This window comes from Ornithodoros turicata, chromosome 1 (genome assembly GCF_037126465.1).
Source record: "Ornithodoros turicata isolate Travis chromosome 1, ASM3712646v1, whole genome shotgun sequence".
NCBI lineage: Eukaryota > Metazoa > Arthropoda > Arachnida > Ixodida > Argasidae > Ornithodoros > Ornithodoros turicata.
In genome coordinates this window covers 29728422-29744892 of record NC_088201.1, presented here as the reverse complement: position 1 = coordinate 29744892, position 16471 = coordinate 29728422, and the positions used below count along the sequence as shown (strand labels likewise).

General features: G+C 43.2%; 1 protein-coding gene across 9 annotated transcripts in view; it reads right to left on the bottom strand.

Moving 5' to 3' along the window:
• LOC135377822 (chromodomain-helicase-DNA-binding protein 7-like) overlaps positions 1-16471 on the bottom strand; it is a 135207-nt gene that overhangs the window by 84356 nt on the left and 34380 nt on the right. For all 9 annotated transcript variants that reach the window (XM_064610523.1, XM_064610515.1, XM_064610518.1 and 6 more), the window contains 6 exons: positions 11796-11972; positions 9857-10018; positions 9557-9637; positions 9294-9450; positions 4768-4975; positions 3026-3102 (listed from right to left, as the gene is read on the bottom strand). In XM_064610523.1, the coding sequence (XP_064466593.1) occupies positions 3026-3102; positions 4768-4975; positions 9294-9450; positions 9557-9637; positions 9857-10018; positions 11796-11972 (862 nt within the window). The remainder of the gene's footprint in view (positions 1-3025; positions 3103-4767; positions 4976-9293; positions 9451-9556; positions 9638-9856; positions 10019-11795; positions 11973-16471) is intronic.

Genomic DNA, 16471 nt, shown 5'->3' with positions numbered 1-16471 from the left:
TGTAGAGGAAAGGTTAAAAAATATGCTTTACAGGTGCAGCTACCATATAACAAAGGATAATTTTGTCTCGCAACATATAGGCGAGATGATTTTCCGGTAATTCATACTTCTGATAATCTGTAGTCCCTTGGGGTTTGACTTAACAAGCCTACTGCATTTACAGAACATCTGATTAGGGTTCAGCAACATGTACACTACAGGTAACCTTGTTGTACATGTGCCTATTGTAGCTTTCTGTAGCTTAATCCCTGCAAGATTCCCTCTAGCATCTTGGACCATGTTTGTCCATGTACCCTGCTTTAGCCTATAAATTGATTTGTTTAACTCTTACTGCAGCAAAAACGACCATTTTGGGGCGGTTCAACAAATGTAGTTTTTGTGGCATGTCAGTATCATCATATTTCCAAAATTAATTTCGGAACACACAAAAATCTGTGCAAACAGAAAGCTAGTGAAAATACGCTTGCATCTCGAAGACAAATATCAACCTAGATATTCCAAAATATACAAAATGTGGCAAATTTTGTCTGAAGTAATACTACGTATTTGCAAATATCAACACTCTAAGTCAAGAAGTTGGTGAGTTGTGGAAAATAAGGTCGACACTCAAGCCGTACACATGCCATTGAGTAACTGAGTTTCTTCAAGTCAGAAATTAGCATCATAATTTCTGCAGAAAACAGTTTCATGCTCAGTCCTTGTACCACATTCTGCTATTTCACCACTTTCCCAATCCTCCCAATTGTTTTTGAGGCAGAAAGAACAGCAACAGTGCAAGTTTCACGTATCCTTATATTCAGGACAAAAGCCTGGTAATTCAACAAGTTCATAGTTATTTGCGTTCTAATAAGCTAATCGACCCCAAATATGCTTCAAATGCGAGTATTGCGCACTTGCAAAAGAGGAGCGCCGCGGGAAGACGACTACACGTCCAAAATAAAATCTCCACACTGCCTCGTTGGCGCAAAGCCAGTTTCACAAATCACTCCCACGAGGAGAAGCTAAAAGAGAAACAGAAACTGAATCTGCAGCATCTGTAGTGTCCCCCAAATGTCACCACTTGTCCATATGTGTTCAGGAGGCCGCGTAGTGCGGCTCGCAAACCATCGATCATCGGTGATCAAAGCTCTATGGGCGCAGTACGCGAAGAGTTAACTTGCATACCATAGAGGTCAGATTGTTTCCTGGCGGCTGCCACACATATTGTTTCTATACACAACACTCGTTTTAAGGTCCAACTGCCTCAACCATTTAATGCTTTCTTAGCACAAGACTTGAGAAGTCTAACAATGGGGACAGCAGTTTTGAGCTAGTGCTTACCCACACTGAACTGTTTAGAGGGATTACGCCTCCATAGTAACTTATTGTACTGTTAGCAGCAAGTGTGCTATCTCGCAGTAACTGCACTTTCTGGGGTACATTTGCAAGTATTGTGGTAGTCAACTTACTCGTGAACTAAAAAGTGGTTGGACCCTTTTTTCACTTGTGCTGTTTGTTAACTGCACTTTTGCACTTAACTTTCTCGCTTGTTCAATGTGACAATTTCAATGTCATTTGTCAAAGAGTTTTATCTCTCTCGTGTACTATTCAGAATCCAAACTAATTTATTTCATTGCAATCTGCGTGCCTCAAATTTGTCTCTATGTGACTCCCATGTTCCACGAAATTAATTTCAGACTTCTGGCAACAGGCTGCAACAGCTTTCTGTTACTGTATTGGACTTTGTCATAACGATGTTACAGCAGCCTTGTCTTCAACGTAGTGCCTCAGCTCATCATTAGCCACTTACGTCAGCTGTCCAGCATTGTCCAATATCTCACAAGAACTGATGCATAGGTCAGACAACCAAAAGCCTTTAGATATTTCATTGACTGACGGCTGCTTTCATATTTCCCCCAAATACTTTTCCATTTAGTAAAAGTCGTGACAGCAAAACATTCGTAGATATTTACAGGAAGAAAAAGTGCTGCACATGATGCTTCATTTCGAGGAAGCCCAGAGCAGTGCTCATTCATCCACCGGTATCCTGTTACTGCGTACTGTTAATGCCGTTAATGCGTTAATACCGTTAATGCGTACTGTTAGGTACGCATTTATTTAGAGAACAATCCAGGCTACAAGTGCTACAAGTTCATCACATCAGATGTCTTCTTTATCACGCCGGTACCATCACCCCCCACTCCTCCACCGCGAGCGTCCGCCTCTGTCGGCCTCTCCGTCTTCTCTCCCATCCTGCGAGTGCCCCCAGCGACACCTCATTTGACCGTACCCTCCCCAGCGCCACATAGGTTGGCCTCACATGCCTTAAGAGCCAATGCACTGGCAGGAGATGCACAAAGACACTGGGTTTGTAGTTGCAACTGTCCTCCTTCCGACGTTGGCAGTGTCGAAACACTGCAGTGTCGACAAATTCTCCTCACTTATCGCCAAAGTAACGCATTGCCTTTTTAGTCGTTACTTGATCACATTTTCAGTCCACTGCTTTGTAATGCTAACAAATTACTTTTTCCACAACAATAGTAGTAACCGTAGTCCATTACTCTTTTCGACTTGATTTAAAGATCGACTCTTTGATTTAAAGATCTTTCTCGATGTCCTGCAACCATACTTCTGAATACCCCATGCCTGTCTCATTTTTGCTATTGCAGGTTCAGCTTATCTGCATTATCAATAATTAACTAATAGGTGTTTCTATTTCTGCCACAAAAGGTTGCTCTTTGCCTTAATCTTTTCTGAAAAATGTCCTCACCTCAACCTTTTTTCTGGGAATTCCCCTCCTTTCATGTCACCTCAATCTTTTTGTAGAAATTTCTCACCTCACCTCAACGTCTGAGGTAAGGGTGAGGACGTCCTCACCCGCCCTCGTGTGGTTGCCCACACGCCTCTGCACGCACACACACACACAAGTATAAAATGAACTAGGTTTGGATAACACTAGTAAGGAAGGAAATAAAAAGCAATTATTAAGGAATAAAGAAAACACCTCAGGCTCTGCCTCCGATGATACACAGTCCTTTCTGCTTACCTGGCTTGCAGTAACGGTCAATAGCTGCTTGTCGAAGGTTGCCCCGGACCCTGCCATCAATCCTTTCATATGGGTACCTAAAAAAACAATGCAGAAAACAATGCAATATTCATAACACAGTACCACTGTCATGGATTTCTCTGAAAATTTTTCCTATGTAATAATTTTGAGAACTGAGCATTGCTTATGTCTTCAGGGAGAAAATGGCAAAAAAGGCAAAGAAGTCGCTATGGAAATCAGTCTGTGGTTATTATTAGCTGCAAATGTACTGAGGTCTGCAGAAGTTTTTTTTTTTTTTTTCATGTTTGTTTGCAATGTGCCCGCAAAGAGAACCATTCGTTTGTGGGCTTCACAGACCCCCCAATATCTGTGAAGACGACAGAAGGCGCTTCCATCGTACAGAAGCGTCCACTGCGGCTGGCCTCAAGTAAATTTGTGTTTACTTCTCAGCAGTGATGTCACTGGGGATGCGGTCCAACCGGGTGACGTGACGGAAGGGGGTTACACTCCGCACCAGTACCACCACTTCTCTTTCTCTGCGGTGCGATGACGCCAAAAAACATGTGGAGCGAGGAGCCCTGAGCGAGCACGATTTTTTTTTTTTTTTTTTTTGCGTGTGGTGTAATATTGTTATATATCGCCTGGTATGAAACGGGGTCCGTTAATGGAAGGGGGGGGGACGCGTACCCTGGTGACGCCACTTTGTCGCCAGCATTGTTGCCAGGGATGTCTGAAGATCGGCCATGTGCAGGACTAAGCAACCGAAGCACGTCACCATGCACAGTAGTCACTTTAAGGCTTTTTTTTTAGAGGATGGGCGCAAGAGCTGCTTTGGCGTCCAGTGTGTGGCCATTCGGTGAAATGCCATCTTCAGCAGCGTGCTGTCCCAAAACATTTAAAAAGAGACTCCGAAGAGACATTTTTCAGTTACCAGAGTCAACCCTGTTGCGGCAAGGCGTTCCAGAACCGCGTGAAGTCCGCAATCATAACCAAACACACGTACACTGTCTATGTGGCAAATGACACGCTCAAGTTCAGCCAGCAGTTCCATCATTTGGTGCTGCAAATGCTCAGACGGTGAAGAGATTCCTAAAGGCAGCTGATTAAAACAAAAAAAACCTGAATGAAGTCATAAGGGTCATTAGACGACTGCTTTCTTCAACTGCAAGAAGCCCGAGGTGGCATTCAGTTTTGAGGAGATTCAAGCATAGAGCCTTGTCTTTTAGGGTTAAGCCCCGTAAAACCCATTTTTATCCTACCCCATCTGCATCCCCACAACTTCGGGCGAACGCGGAACACCCTGAGAACTGAACTCGACAAGAAGCAGACACAGGAACTTACAAGGGCTCAGGTGAACACTAAACACTTTGCACTTGGCTCTGCCCTCTCACCACCTTAAGTGTTCTCTTTGCTGTTTTTTTCTTCTTCTTTTTTTCACTCTTCTACCTGAAAATCTGCTCTTTCACACAATATCACCCGATTTAACCCTGCATTCCCCCAGTCCCCCTATGAATGTAACTCACAACTAACTAAAACCCATAAAATTTTCCATGTCACTACCAGCAGTGCTCAGGCAATATTTCATTATCCTATTATATCCACACACTACTGGCAAGTCATCACAAGAAATATGCAGAGTACTAAGTACCACAAATCATAGCCACAGTTGCTTCGCGGCGCTAACACGGAATTAAAAAAAACAAACTAAGTGCCACAAAAGCAGGAAATATAACATAGCTCACCTCTTATGTACAAGATAGTCTTCAAGCAGGTCTAGACAGCGCACCATTTGGGAAAAGACCAGTACCCTGTGGCCACCTTCCTTGAGTCTCGGTAATAGTTTGTCCAGGAGCACTAATTTCCCAGAGGCCTGAACTAGTGCATTCAAAGCGAGCGTCAGAGAATCCCCATGTTGTACTCTGTACTCCTGCAGGATCTGCTCCTCTGCTCCTAAAAGCACACACTACTACTGAGCTGACAAAAAGCAAAACAGCACTGTGAAACAGCAATGATGCAATTAGCTGCATATGCCAGAGGTATAACATTAGTAAGAATTTTTGCAAGACCAAAGCAAGTCTGGCATTACAGCACTAGTACATGCACGTACCACATGGCAGGTGGAATAATGGCATGATGTACACATTTTGTTGTTGTTCCTGCACAAGTCCTGTTTTAGGTCAGTTCAATGTGATTGCTTCATACAACTGCATACCAGACAACTGTTGTCAGGTACTTTGAAAATAGTAGATTTCTAACATTGCTTTCAATATCTTTGGTTAGTCAATTTAGGGGCCTCACAAAAGAGAAGGTAGTTTGTTTGTTTTTTACTTTACAAAGACACAGTACAGTTCAAAATGAAGCTATGCAGATTCTAATACTTCTGCATCAAGTGTAGGAGATCTCTTAAATCTTGTAAATATTTTCAAAAATATTTGCAGTAGCCTGCTGCATCAGAAAAACTGAATATCAGTAAGTACAGTAAAACCCGCGTATAACGATATCCCTCGTAAAACGATGGTTCATGATTTTACCGTCAAAATATACATTGGTTCTATGGGGAAACGACCCGCGTATAGCGATAGAGACCGCGGTTCCGAGTACTCGTATAACGATGTTGGACGCTGTCCCGTGCGCGTAACCACGCGGCGATTTTCGCCGCGATAAGATACAGTAGAGTATCGATGCAACGAATCTCACGGGGTAGCGGAAAAAATTCGTATCATCCGAAATTCACATAAAAAGAATTAAAATAAAAATTGAGGCAAGACTGTTCATTCTCCAATACTGTCAGTGAAAGAGGTAGGTGGTAACGCTTTTATGTGTCCGCATTTGGCCAATGCTGCTCAAATTCGCGAGATGATTCAAAAGACCTAGCACGTGCTTTCCACCCGCGAGTTGCGGAACAGTGTTCTAGAGCGAGCTTCTCCTAAAGCACGCATGCGTTAGGTGAAGCCGACTTGCGGAATGGTGACGTGTAGTGCTGCTCTTTTTTGCTACACGCTATTTAGGTCAGCCCTCGTTTAGCGATGTAGCCCGTATAACGATGGAATTCGCGATTACCGTCAATATCGTTATACGCGGGTTTCACTGTATCATGCATCCGTACCAGTGATATAGCGTGCTTGCATAATATATGCACCCCCCCTTTACACACCCAAATGTTGGTACATTTCCTCACGCATATTAAATGCTTCGGAATATAATGGTAGCTGAAGGTACTTCGAGTGTTGAGATTCAATTTTTTCATGTACTCAAACTCCATGTAATTAATACACACCCTCTTTGGCATTAATTATGTGAGCAAATAGTGTATTAGTCTTTTTGGAATAGCACCAACCATAGAATAATTTTGGAAAAGTTCCTCTTTTTACTCAACCTGTTACAGACAGGTATTCTTAGTCATGTCGCACACTAATCATAACATGTATCCACACAAGCAACATTTCCCATACTCCAGTACAAGACGCGAAAAAACACCATAGCTTTCTGCTGCCACGTGAACGTTCAACATCATGCCTTTTCGTGCTCTAACCATGACGAATATCCTACGACCCAGCCACAAGATATTCCATAGCAGATGACAGGGCCGATGGCAGCGTCTGCTTTGTGTGCATTACGCCACTCCTGATATTCCTTTGCCGTGCGAATGCTCAATTTAACACACGGCACAACTTCCACTCCAAAGTAGTAGTTTGCTTTTTCTTCCACTATAATATTTAATGGGGATATTCCTCGTGTGAATACACTGTTAGTCATGAAAAAGATGAGGTATCAACATGAATGCAGTGTTTCCCGATGTTCAGAAGACAGATTATGGTATCAGCATTGGAGCGCAGCACAGAGGTCATGTGCTTACGACTACCAGTGACAATGGCCATAGCTCTGGATCCTCCGACGTCAGAGCATCGGGCGCACTTGTGTTTGACGATTTGTACAGTCGAGCCCGTTTCTAACGATATTGACATGAACACGAAATCCAATTGTTATATCAGAGTTATAGTTAAAAACAAGCTTTAGCGAAATAGACTGTCGGGATCGTATCATCGAAGTAGAACGGCACAAGTAGAACGCTGCTGAACATGCACACGTTTGTTTTGAGCGTAAAAGCATTTCATCTAGCTCTAAATTGACACAGCTTTGAGTCGAAAGCTTCTCCTAGCACAACATACCCCCGGATACCACGTGAGGCTCCACACCTTTTGAGATAGGACACTTCGTCCATTGCTCGTCATCCAGTGCCGTAGTTATCGTAATTCTCACTGTCGGAACTGCATTGTCCATCAGAATGCACCTCACCCACGGGTAATTCGTCAATGCGTGTTTGGGTGGCGACACGCAACTGTCTGCCAACTCACATTTTGGAAGCCACGGTACTTTACGATGACGTTTTGCACCACTAGAAAATCCGTCGAGCATGTGCAATTTTTAATCGAATCACGCAACTTTCCTCATCAAAATGCGTCCCGGAACCGTGGACGCCACGTAGCATGCAGCAAACCAGAAAAAACTTGAGGGCGAGAGAATGAGGTGGAGAGGGAACCTCCTCCTCTACTTCTCGCGAGCCCCTTCGAAGTCATGCACCTTGCGATGCGTGCATCTAATCCCAGGCAGTCATGCGCGGATAAAGGCACTGCATTCTCACTTTAATGCTCACGGAGGCTAAGGCTCTTGAAAATGCCACAGTAACCTGTTTTCAATGAAAAAGTGCGAACTTGCTTTTCGATTTTCACACAGCTTTACTGGCCGCCAGGAGACGTCTGATCGCTATATGCTAGCAAACGCTTTCGCAACGATCGTTATATCGATGTCTTGTTTACATGTACTTCAATGGGTGAGCTGACGGGAACCAGCAATTTGATCGTAATATCTGACTTATCGTTATATCGAAGATCGTAATAAACAGGCTCTGTATCTTACCAAGAACAATACTTTTTCAGTACTCTGGCATGTAGTACAATGTGTGCATGATTCATTGAACCACATCTATCAAAATGTCGCAACTCTGTTAAGATCATATGCCAAGCACAAGCATTTGTGTTGTGTAGACTGCAGCGAACTCTCCTCGAGTTTGAGGGAGAAAAACACGAAACAGCACTCAAACCAGCAACGAATCTTTAATGCAATACACCTCTAGAAAAGATCAAAGGTTGAAGCTGATTGAAAAGCGAGTCAGCAACCAGAAAATATTGCCCTCTACAGTACACCAGCTCCCTTGGACGCTGTTAATTTATTCTCGTATTATGTGCTCAATGGAGAAGCACTATTTCAAAAACAAATCTGAGCTCCAAACTACAAGGGCGTGGATAAGCCTCCTGGTATTTTAACAATTTTAACAAATTAAAGCTTTCGTGAAACAGGAACTACCTTGTGCAATACCAGTTATAAAATCTGCAACATACTGTTGCAAATATTGAAACAGGAAAGAAACAGTGCCATGGAACTTGCATAAGGGAGATGGAGAAAACTCATGAGACACATTATACCATTACCACTACTGTCCCTTGAGACAGCTTTCACTGCACCACAATCATCTACAGTCACCGTACGACGTTTCGGACTCGGCGGGGATCGCACAAAAGTCCCAATAATCGAGCAGTCCAGAAAAAAAAAGAATTTTGCTTCAAAATAAACTTTACTAAGTACTAGTAGGCTGGAAAAATCTGTCGATGCTTTCCTAACGCGCTTCCAGCTCTGCCTGATAGCATCAGCTTCGATTTCCCGAAGCGATATTTCGTCACTGTACACTAACAGAGGCACCGCCGTCATCAAGTCTGTAAGTCGGCTTCACCTAACGCATGCGTGCTTTAGGTGAAGCTCGCTTTACAGCGCTGTAACGCGACTCGCGGGCGAACAGCACATGCTGGGCCTTTTGAATCAAGCCGCTGGCCAAAAACGAAGATGCAAAAGCGTTATGACAGACCTCTTCTACTCAGAGGAATGGAAAATGAACAATCATTGCCTTTTTTTTTTCCTCAATATTTTAGTTGGTTGATTTCTTTTGATACGAATTTCGGATGATACCAATATTTTCAGGCACCCCAAGAGAGAAATTCGCTGGTTGGGCAAACAGAGTCCGAAATATTGAGCGACAGGGCTGCACCGCGTCCCGAAATTTTGGACTTTCTTATACATCAACTCTATGGGACCCACAGCCGTTCCGCGAACGAGCCCGAATAATCGAGCATGTCAAAAAAATCGGTAGGTGACTGTATATAAGATTACGCAAACACAATTTGACTGCACAATGCTGCTAGGAAAAACAACATACCTTTGATGAGGTAAGGGTGAATGCAGCACTTTCGTAGTTCCATCATTGTATTCATGAGGTTTGGAACATTTGTGCCCACTCCCCCTTTCGTCAGAAAGGCAAAGTTGCGTTCAAGTATGGCTCTATAGTATTTCTTCTGGATGTTCGTCAATTCCACCTGAGGCAAAACATCAGCAGCTTATGGAACATGCAATACAACGAACACAGCAGCAGACGTTGCTAGCAATGCAGAGTTGTTAGAGCAATTCCCTAAAAAGACCCACCTCAACAATTGTCTCTTCTTTAGGAGCGAGACTTTTCTCCACATCTTCTTTAAGACGGCGTAACATCATCGGTTTCAGAAGCTAGAAACAGCAAACCAAATATGTGTTACGCCTTACGTGCAAGCAGAGCTGGCAGAACAATGTGACTTGAGGTTTGCATATGATCTGGCTCTACTGAGAACATTGCAAATATACTCATTGGTTTGTGTAATAAATTTGCCTATTAAATTGAATTGCGTATCAAATGTCTAACACTTTAAGATCGCAATCTAGCAGAACCACAAGTGATATGATACACACAGCCTTGAGTTTATCCACTTGACCCTCAGTCTTCAGGTCTCCAAATTCTTCCATGAATGTCTCGGTAGAGTTAAAGCGGGCTGGTTCCAGGAAGTTAAGAAGACTGAACAGCTCTTCCACATTGTTCTGCAGCGGTGTCCCAGTCAGCAGCACACTGTGCTCCTGTTTGCAATAAGGAAGTGAAATTACATTAAAAGCAAACCTGGACATATTACAGTAGCAAAGAGGAAGATAACCAATAAGGACTGACTATCAGACCAAAAATAAGCAGCCAAAAATGCAGAAACTTAAAAAAAACTTGTGGCCTTAAATATGCCTGTCTGACAAGGGTATAACATGTGCATTAATTACATTAAAAAGAATATAAAAACTTACATTATTTTAAACTTACATTAAAACTACAAGAATGGTTCAAGGTTGACCAGGACTTATTTCTTTAAATACAATGGAAACTTGTGGGAGCACCAAACTACGTCAGTTTATCAAATTATTCACTGTGCGCATCTAGACACCGCTGCGATCACTATGGCAACTCTTTGATGCCTTTGGCATAGAAAGAAGTGGGCTGCTGTCGTAGCCACTGCAGGACATCTTTCTGGAGGGCTTAATCTGTGTGGAACGTCTTTCCTCCAAGGTGCTCTTTGCGGGGCTCAAAAAAATAGTAATTGCTTGGGGCTAAATCTGGGCTGTACGGGGCATCGGGGTGAAACCTCCCCGCAAATTTCAGCCAGGGTTGCTATCGTCAAATTTGCGTTGTGAGGCCGGGCATTGTCATGAAGAAAATAACCCTTCCGGGCAACATCCCAGCCCTTTTCTTGCAATTGCGTTTTGCACGGAACCCTTTATCAACGTGTAGTAGTGCTGGGCATTAATCGTGGCCCCTTGCGCCAAGAAGTCCACATGGATGACACCCCACACGTCCCACAAGACAGTTCCCACGGACTTCCCACCAGATGGCTGAATCTTGCTTTTCTTTGGCGGCGGGGAAGCCTTATGTCGTCATTCCATGCTGCTTCTTTTTGTCCCTGGGTTGAAAGGATGCATCCAAGTTTCATCACGTAAGGAGTGATTGCAAAAATTCATCCCCCTTGGATTGAAACCGGTTTAGCAGCTGCTCAGACTGCCATGCGTACTCCCGTTCTGGTCACAGGTGGTTTCGGGGAACCCATCTTGCACAGACTTTTATGGAACAGTAAGTGCTCGTGAATGATTGTCTCCACACTGCAGACACAAATATTACTCTGGGCTGCAATGTCCCGAACTGTTACTCGGCGGTTCTCGAGGATGGTTTTGCTCAAAGCCTGCGATGTTCACTGGCGTGACTGCAGTCGGACGAACGTGTCCATGTGGTTCATTCGTCACCATATCTCGTCCTTCACTGAACTGTCTGCATCATTCGTACATTCTTCCCCTTAAAATTGTTTGTTCCCCATACTGTGCCTGTAATCTTTGCAAAATCGCAGCTGGTTTGACGTTCTCCTTCACAAGGGTCTTGACTATGCATCGCTGTTCCACAACTACAGACACACTGCTCGCTGCCATGATAGCTGCCACTGCTGCACATGCTGCTGACCCGAGAAGGATTGCACTTCGTCCTCCAAAAGTTTTATTCAATTACATTTACTCACTGATTTTTCTCGAACAAACGTTTGTCAATCTTAAACAACCCTGGTATATTGGTACTGAATATTTAACGATGAACAGAAAGTACGTTAGAAAGAATGTATATCAACACTGTAACAAGACGAGCAGTTGTCTGTATGAAATTGCTGCAGAGAAATGTTAATTTCCTTTCCTCCTTTTGATTAAATGTGGCATTCAGAGTCAAAGCGCAGCATGCCACTTCAACAAGATCACTGCCAATGTAACAATCAATGTCGCAAGCTGTAAGGATGTCCATTTTCATGAAAAGTTTCATACGTAACAGTGCAATACTCACAATATTGAGCATACGCAAGCCTTCCAGCAACTTGCAATTACGATTCTTGAGACGGTGCGCCTCGTCAATGACACATGCCCGCCATGGAATTGCCACCAGCTCCATGCAGTCGCTCAGTACTATTTCAAATGTTGTTATCATGACTTGGAACTTGTACACATCTGTGACACGTTGTCCCTGAGAAGCACAGTCAATTAACAGAAGAAAATTTGCAGCAAATAAAAAATTCAGTATCGGACATTGATTGGTCCCACAGGCCAGGAGATTTTGGGACTGATCACACTTTTCCCATACATAGCACAAGAGACTTTGCATTAAACCTGGTAACTACATATTTGATCACATTTACTAGCACTAGGAAGAACCTTAATATTTGTGGAAACAAAAAACTTCTCACGAAGTGTCACTAAACGAGTTTCACATGCACTATCTGTTGAGGTGAGACATCAGATGAATTCAATCCAAAACCTAAAATGCAGATGCAACAATATGCAAATTTGCAATCTGAAATGGTTAGAATGCCTTCAATATGAAGACTGACAAACGACAAGGACTCCCAATGTTACGTCAAGGCAATATTAATTCACTTTATGTGGATTCATGTGATCTTATAATAACCCAATTCAGTATTCCTGTGCTTTAAGATGCAAAACAGAAGGCCCCAGCAAGTTGATGAGCTGGCAACCTATTCTCTAACTTCAAAGCCAATTTCACATGGTATTTAGCAAGCAATCATACTAAATATTACAAATAATACTCTTTAGTTGTGCTGTTCACATTTTTAGGTGGTATGCGAAAAGTGCTAGTGCAATGTTCTTTAAATTCCAGGTTACCAAAGAGAATGACAAGCGTAAGCATTGAGGAACCAAAAATTTCAGCAAATCTCTTCATAATCCCTTTAACATACGCTACTATAAAGTAACAGGATTAGTGCCCTGCTTTACGGTGCAGAGGGAGCCTTTGCCTTTACAGTCATTCTACTGTTAGACACATAGTGTATGGGGCCGGTTGGTACATATCCCTTGGCCATTTTGGCCATATCCCTTGGCCGGTTGGTACATGCTTAGTGGGGGTGGTCTATTCCATTCCTCTGGGATGCGGGAAGTGCTACATAGGCGAGACGGGCCGATGCGTAAATGAGCGCTTACGAGAGCATGCTAATAAGGTATCAAATGCTGAGGCCGGCTCTTCCCGTTTAAGCGGAGCACGTAATGGGTTGCGGTTGCGAGCCGGATTTTGAAGCCACTGAGATAAAGTTTAGGTCAAAGGATGTGTATCTTAGGCAGATCGTGGAAACACAACTCATCATAGAACAAGGTAGAGATTGTGTTAGTGCCCCCACCGCGGTGCTTACAAAGAAGCAAGAAGAAGTGATAAAGAAAGATTGTTGGTTTGGGTGATATCGGTGTTTGGCATCAAGTGTTATCTGTGACATAACGTCATGTGGGGGGAGTGTCGGTTAGAATGCATGTTTCGCTTGTTTTCAGCGTCAGTAAACGGTTGAAAGTTGCATTGTCGCTGTCTCGTTCCTTCTTCTGTTGTCGCCTGGCCAAGGGATTCTACTGTTAACTCAAACGTCATAATGCTTGATATGCCCCGATAGGTCTTAATATGCTGGGTATAGTGTTATACTCAGTTCCACAACAAGAAAAGGTTGCGTTCCAACATGCCAGATACCTGAAAGTTTACGACTTCCTGAAGCATATGCTGTGACGACATCAGAGTCCTGAACAACCATTCATTTAATGTGGCACTGTGTACAAGGTATCAGCACAACATTCCCTCAACAATCCCTCGAAACAGTTTTGTTCTCCCAAATGCCAGTGGTTCTGCTAGCACTGACACAATGTCTATCTTTGATTCTTATGTTCACCTGAATGTGGAAGTGTGACAACTATTCAGTGACAATAAAGTTGTCAGCTCTTCCCAGTTTACCATTGATGATGATGATGATGATGATGATTGGAGCTTTTATGGCACACAACCAGTTTACCAGTACCCAGCCTCACAAGTACTCCCACAACCACTTTGCCTACCGTTTTGCAAAAGCTTGTGGTCCCTAATATAAGAAAGTGAGATTTCTCTTATTTTTATCACAACGACTAGCTTTCCAGATTGTCATCACTTGAGGTGCTGAATAATTCGACAATTTCTTTCTTTTGCCCGCCATGCTTCTCAACGGCTTCTGTCTTGGGCAGTTGAATACAGCAGGACCTTTAATGCAGAATGCATTCTAATGGTAGGTTGTGATGTTTGGTGAGAGAACAGGCTTTCCACTTGTGGCAACAAGTGCAACATTACTTCCCTGTGTGTACACCACGCAAGTAAAAGTTATGAGCGTGCAAAATTAACACTTTAATTCCACGCTGATTGGCTTCGTCTCATGCATGTGAGTCTCACATACAGTATGCCGGAAAACCTATTGCACTCGCATATTTGGTAGGGATGACCAAAAATGGTGTCTTGCCTTCTCAGTCGTTTCTCGTTTAACGTTAAATTGTAACTTAATAGTATGTATATGTTGTTGAGCTAGTTGGTTTAAATCTAAGAAAAACTAGCGACGGCGCACACTCACTTTCTACTATGTTTATTTGACTGCAGTCAAATTTTTAAACATGTGTATGCAAAAAAGAAAAACAGGTTTTCCCCATGCTGTCACTAACAATTCATTGCAAGTCCTGAAAGTGACAGAGATAAGACTGAGCATGACCAAGATTCAGAAAGCATATCAAAAAGCTGGGCAGACAATGTCAATGTGTCAGCGACGCGTCCCTATATATAAACAAAAGTGAGATATAATTTTCAATAAAGTATGTGACTGCAGTGGTTAGTGACAGCATGGTGAAATCTGTTTTTCATCTGTTTTCACATTCAACATTCAACTGTAGTCGAATAAACGTAGTTTAAAGTGAGCGCCTGTCCTGTCTAGTTCCATGTGTTCCGTCTTAAAGGAGCACAGAAAGTCGGCTCAAAGATTTTCTGTTTCTCACGTAATATGAAAGGTTGCGACTTGATTCGCAGACTAATACAAAACATTCTTCTGTACGCAATATCTTGCTCATAAAAAAATGCACCCGAACATCAACACCTATTCCCGCTTGCCTTGCTCTGCAGGGCGAAATGAGGAAGAGGACGAAAAACATCGCAGGTGATGTCATTACGGTTCCAAGAGTGACTGCACTCCAATTGTTTTTTTTCCCTTTCCCTCCCATTTCTCCCTGCACAGCAGACGACACTTTTCTAAACCAATCAGCGGGCTGTACCGTAGTGACGTCGAAGCGACAGGCAGCTTTAGAATTATTAGAATAGAATTCTGCTATATTGATGCATCTGTCGAATGATTCATTTGGCATGGTGCATTTTTAGAGCCTGAAGTTTTAGGGTTTAACCCATTTCTTCCACAAATTGAAGGTTGTCTCTTTAGGGTGAAACCAGATTCTTACCTGGCCCTGCCCTTACTGAAACTTCTGTAGGAATGCACACTAGCTTGTTTGGCAGCAAATGCAACTACATCACCGTTTGTACCAAACCAGTGCAGTTAGTCGGAGCAATAGAGCCAGATTTCTCCTCGAATTTAGCATACTGCAAGTTTTTTTACACCCGAATTCGCATTAACTTAGAGTCCATATTGATTGCCCCGATGCTTACCCTCCGAACTGAGAAAAGCATATTTCTCGAAAACTACAAGCTCTATGCATTTTAATAGGCAGGATAACCTTTTTAAGGCAGGATAAGCTTTTTCGGTTTCGGCTGATGTGCATATAAAAATTCGGGGATGGATATTTTAACGCACATGCATGTTTCAAGATTTTTTAAACATGGAGTGCCGTCAGTGGCGTAGCCAGACCTCCAAGGTAGGGGGGGCTCGATACGAAAACTCGCCCTACCCCCCCCCCCGCCGCTGATCCTGGGCGCGACAACATACACATACTCGTGCACACCGCAAAATGCGGTTTAAAAAAACAGAACGAAAATAATTGATTTGGACGTGCACAATACGATTACATGTATAGGCTGTCATGTCCAATGAGGTGGTGTCACGAGATTGGAAGGATTTTGAAAAGCTCGTACTTTGAAAACCATTCAAGAGTGCTGCTTAGACACCATGGACTGTAAGAACTTTCGCGATCGTCACACTGTCACTCCACCCCACCCCACCCACATATATATTATTTTCTCCTCGGATTTGCACGATTTCCGTGGGTCGGTCCGTGGCAGGTAGGGGGGGCTCGAGCCCCCCCTAGCCCCCCCGTGGCTACGCCACTGAGTGCCGTTCAATGAGGATAGTCTCTCAATCTGCTATCTGGCTTTTGTGCAAAATTCCCTAATTAAAGAGTTAATTAATGAATTTCAGGTAATTAGTCATCTTGTAGGTACATTCCCCACATCACCACCAGCAATGGGGTAGAGTATCGCCCCTGGCGATGAAACTGCCCATTTCATCATCTTAAATAAAGTTATTGTTGTTGTACTCTCTTCCAGAGGATGTCTGCATGACTGTAGAACTCAACTGCAAGAACATCTCTGCTGCTCTCATAACTTGTAAAAACTGTATGAAGGGCTCCCATCTTTCCTATTGATCCGCTAGCGAAAGCACCAGCCTTAAAACAAGAAGTGAGACAGTGTCCTTACACCGTACTCTCACATTCCTCCAAAGGTGCTTTGAACACATAACA